This window comes from Atractosteus spatula, chromosome 4 (assembly GCF_055471065.1).
Source record: "Atractosteus spatula isolate fAtrSpa1 chromosome 4, fAtrSpa1.hap1, whole genome shotgun sequence".
NCBI lineage: Eukaryota > Metazoa > Chordata > Actinopteri > Semionotiformes > Lepisosteidae > Atractosteus > Atractosteus spatula.
The window spans coordinates 46,519,785-46,524,544 of NC_142709.1; the positions used below are offsets into that span (position 1 = coordinate 46,519,785).

At 37.0% G+C, this 4,760-nt stretch overlaps 1 protein-coding gene across 1 annotated transcript; it reads left to right on the forward strand.

Moving 5' to 3' along the window:
* The first annotated feature begins 455 nt into the window (after positions 1–455).
* On the forward strand, positions 456–1,430 carry LOC148836423 (olfactory receptor 6N1-like). The gene has a single exon (XM_088914183.1). The coding sequence runs from the start codon at positions 456–458 to the stop codon at positions 1,428–1,430; it is 975 nt and encodes a 324-aa protein (XP_088770309.1).
* Positions 1,431–4,760: the final 3,330 nt, after the last annotated feature.

Sequence of the window (4,760 nt, forward strand, 5' to 3'; positions counted from 1 at the left end):
ATTAGTGATTATGGATTGTTTCATTGTTTATTATTATTTTCAGTTTTCAGGTTATTCACCTCATAACTATAGTTATGGCTTTTAAATCATTAGTATAGAAGTCACCTGCATTATATATTGTGTAGATTTTAACAAAAAAACTGAAAGTCTTAAATGCTTAAATGTGAACATTTATTACTGAAATATATGTATTCACAGCATGTGAGGAAAAAAATCCAAAGCTGAAATATACACGAAGACAGGTTAACAAATAACCTTAGCAACGTTTGTGTTCCATTAGAACATAATTTTAAGAGGAACTAAACTTGTTTCAAAATAACTACATTTTGTGTATTTAATAATCAAACTAAATTACCTTACCATAATTTTGACCAAAAATGGACACTGAAAACACATTGTTAATGTAACTCCTTCCAGGCTCGCCTCTTCTGTCAAATTCTCTGAGCTTCTGAGTCATGAGCAGCTCCAATGTCACCCTGCACTCTGAGTTCATCATCGTGGGAGTGCCAGGCCTGCAGGAGCACTATACTGCACTCTTCATCATCTTCTTCGTCCTCTTTTTGGCCACATTCCTGGGTAATCTGCTAATCCTGGTGTTAGTGGCCACGGACCACCGACTCCACATGCCCATGTACTTCTTCTTGTGGAACTTGGCTCTCTTAGATATATTGATGACAACATCCATCATTCCCAAGATGCTAGCAGTGTTTCTACACCATGGCAGAACTATCTCTTTCACAGGCTGTTTCGTACAGATGTACTTTATAATCTCACTTGGTGCTGCTGAATTATTCCTTGTTGCAGTCATGGCTTATGACAGATATGTTGCTGTAGTGAAACCGCTGCATTACAACACCATCATGAGCCCCAGGGTCTGTATTACAATGACATCCTCAGTCTGGCTGCTGGGCTACCTTGCACCAGTTTTGTCAATAGTACTGGCAAGCTCGATGCCATACTGTGGCTCTAATTATGTCCTCCACTGTTTCTGTGATTACCCCACTATAATGTCATTAGCATGTGGTGAGATTACAGGACAAGTCAATCTTTCCCTGTTTCTTGTCATGATTTCTGTCTGTGTGCCTTTCATGTTCATATTGTGGTCCTACTTCAGAATTGTGTGGTCAGTGATTAAAATGAAAACTGTGGAGAGCCGTAAGAAAGCCTTCTCAATGTGCTCTTCTCACATGACTGTGGTTTTCTTATACTATGTGTCCACTGCCATGGTGTATATTGGGATGAGAGTGGAAAGTATACCCCCTGATGGACGCATCTTTATTGGTGGGCTGAATTATTTCCTAACCCCTTTTGTCAACCCCATCATTTATTGCTTAAGGAATGAAAAAATCAAGAGAGCAGCCCAGCGATACTTCAGGCTCCAAACTCTTTTTCCCCACATTGCAAATAATTCTACTATCACCACTATGTGAGCTTTTCAAGAATTTCAATGTCCAATCTGCTTTAGCAATTCTGCTAATACAGTACGTCTGTACAATATCTGGAGGCCATAGTGTCATCTAGTGTCGTATATTTACACATACAGTATACAGTACACTGTAGGCTAGATAAGGAAACTAGTTGTTCTTTCAGTTCATTAACCAAAATGTTCAGGTGGAATAAATCCAGAAGAAACCTTCAGGAGTTGTGTTTGAGACCCATTTGTTTGCACATTACTCAACAATTCAAATTTTTTATTTAAATTTATTTGTATCTCAAAAATATGATAACATATTTTTATGGCCTACACTACCTGTACACATTATTATCTTATAATGCTTTTGACATTGGATGGTACAATGGCACAATTTTTAGCATTGCTACCTTGTAGTGCTGGGGCTCTATTTTCAATTCCTGGGATGCTGTCTGTGTGTGGCTTGTATGTTTTCCCCATGTTTATGGGGGTTTCATCCAGGTGTTGTAGTTTCCCCAACAGTCCAAAGACATATTGGTAGATTAATTTGGGGGGATTGGGGGGGTAGGTCCCTTTTCAGGCCATAAAGTCCAATGGGAAATGAGGTGATTTTTTCTTGACACTGGAAGTGGAGGTGATGTGGTCAGCATCATACTCCAGCCAGCCTATTACCACCAGGCATAACCTTTTACTCATTTTAAAAGCAGGCTGAGTGGACCTGGGAGCAGTCTAAAAGGAATTAGAGCACGCTACATCTCTTGCCCCTATCTGATGTTGAACCCAGGACCTCCCAGTCAGGAGCTAGAAACCTTGCCTTTTTAAGGCTTTTTTTGTTGCATTCTTAATACTGAGTTCATCAAACTGATTTCCTGATTTCTGCAAATGTATATCATTTGCACCTGAAGATAACTAAACTATATTTCAGTTAAAATACATTGCAATTTCTCAAAAGCTAGGTAACGGATATTTTAAATTACTTCTCCCTATTAATCGTTTATGCTATTCCAACTGCAGTAAGGAATAACTCATATTGTATTGCAACACAATGATGTCACTTTCAAGAAATATCTGAGCATTCAGAATTAAGTCGTTTGATGCTTAATTGCAAAAAACATTTATATTGTAAATGAGCTCATTATTAATGTAAATAAATAAGATATTTACACGACACATGCATGACTCTTTTGGTGATTCAGATGTCTGTACTGTTTTACGGTTGACATAAAGATGACATGAAATAGGTAAAAATAACATACATATGAGAAAAAAGGTATTGTTACAAAAAAAATATTTTCTCTTTTCCAAAAACAAGTAGGACAGCTTGCTCTAAGAGCTGTAGATAACGCTTATCAGATCATTGGTGTCTGGGTTACTTTGTAGTTCTGAACTATCAGCTTTAGACAATAAATTGTTCAATTTTTTTAAGAGAAATTGGAATAAAAACACAGATAGGAAGAGGTCTTTGTATTTATTATTCTTCTTTCACCTTTCATGAAATGTGCTCCAACAAGCAAATAATCTGTAGATATGCTCTTCATGAGACAAAGTCTCATGACTGAGGTTAAAATTAGAAGTTTAATTTAATTAAAGTGACCATTGGGAATCGTATTGTTACATATGGACATACAGACTGCTGAACTTTGTCTTTTTAAAAATAGTCTGTGCAAAGAAAATTATGGGTAGAATTGCCTCTCTTATAGCTTTTTATTGAATATGCTGGGATATTTATAATGTAAACAAAGGACTCCATCTGTTTTCAATAATCAGGCAAAAATAACAATTGGTTCAGGAAACACAAGATTGTTTCTGTTCAAGAAAGAATCCATGGTTGTGGGGGATCTAGAGTTTATCCCGGCAAACAATGGATGCAAGGTAGGATATGTCCAATCCAGGGGAAACTCAAGCACTGACATGAGTGCACTCACACCAGGGCCATTTTCCCATGAAGCTAATTAACCTACCAGTACTGTACGTCTTTGGACCGAGGGAAGAAAGCAGAGCATTTAGAGGAAACCCACATAAACATAGGGAGAACACTCAAACCTCTTACAAATAACAGTCCAAGAAAAGAACCTATGGTCCCAAATGTTGCAAGGTACCAATACTACCGTCCCACCCTGCAGAAAGAATGTTGAAGAGAATTATTTTCGTGCTTTCTCTGCCTAGCGTCTTTGAACAAAATTAAAGTCCTGACTCACATAGCTGTCACAGACCCCAACATGAAATCACTGGTATGGACTAAGGTGTGTCTGTGGGCAAGTTTATAAAGAAATAACAGCTGTGCTGAAATGTAAGGAGAATAAAAAGTGACACCCCACAGTGCTTCCAGTTAGCATGCACCTTGAACTTGTCTCAAATTAAAGTAAATGGGAGGGATCTCACAATAATGTTAGCCAATAGAAGAGAAGATTCCTGTATGAAGCTGAATTGAATCTAAGGAAAACCTGAGAAAGCAGTAAGTCTGTTAAAGATCCTGAATATTGTATAGGCTCTTGTCATGAAACCATCATCAAAATGAATGGTTGTTATAGTACAGAATGCATACTGAAGATAGAGTTATGGAAACAAAAAATAAAATTTGAATATTTGGACTTTGTAATTAGAAAAAAAGGCAGAAAAAAACACTCCTATTTTACTCTCCTCTTCAGAGTGATGATAAACATGATATACTGTAGCATGTGGAAATCAAGCTTTTGTTACTTCCTAGGCAGAAAGGACTATGTTATCATTGCAGAAACACTGCATCATATTAGAGGAAAAGTCAGTTACAGTGCATATACTGTACAACCTAGTCAAAACAAAAAATATATATATAAAAGACGTATTTGCATATTCAGGATAAAACAAGACTCACAAGATACACAGCCACAGGCTGCACAGGCTGAAGGGATACATACCGTCGTCTGAGTGGTGTGGATTACAAGGACAGTGCTGAGAACTGCTGACCTCTTTGCTGTGCATGATTATGATATATAAAGGTTTACATCATTACAGTGATGGTCAGAAACACATCCCTCAGTTATATTTCTATTCATGATCTTGTGACAGGTCTGTGAGACAATAGGATTTTAGTCATTCATGGACTGTTAAACAACAAAATGCAAATTCACCAAACACAACACAAGAAACCTGCTAAGAAAGACAAATTGCTCCCAGATGGCTCTGACATAAAATGGTAAAAGAGAAGTTTGTTTATAACACTATATTTTTGTGTATAGCCTAAAATATTAAACTTCCAAATACAGTAGGTTCTAATACAGCAACTTAATAGTTTCTTAGGTGCCTTTGAATAATACAACCACATTGCATTTTTAAATAAGTCATTACTGACTTTGTCATATCATGTCAT

Bases quoted from the DNA above. Each gene is read 5' to 3' on its own strand.
- LOC148836423 (XM_088914183.1), top strand. From the start codon at position 456: ATGAGCAGCTCCAATGTCACCCTGCACTCTGAGTTCATCATCGTGGGA.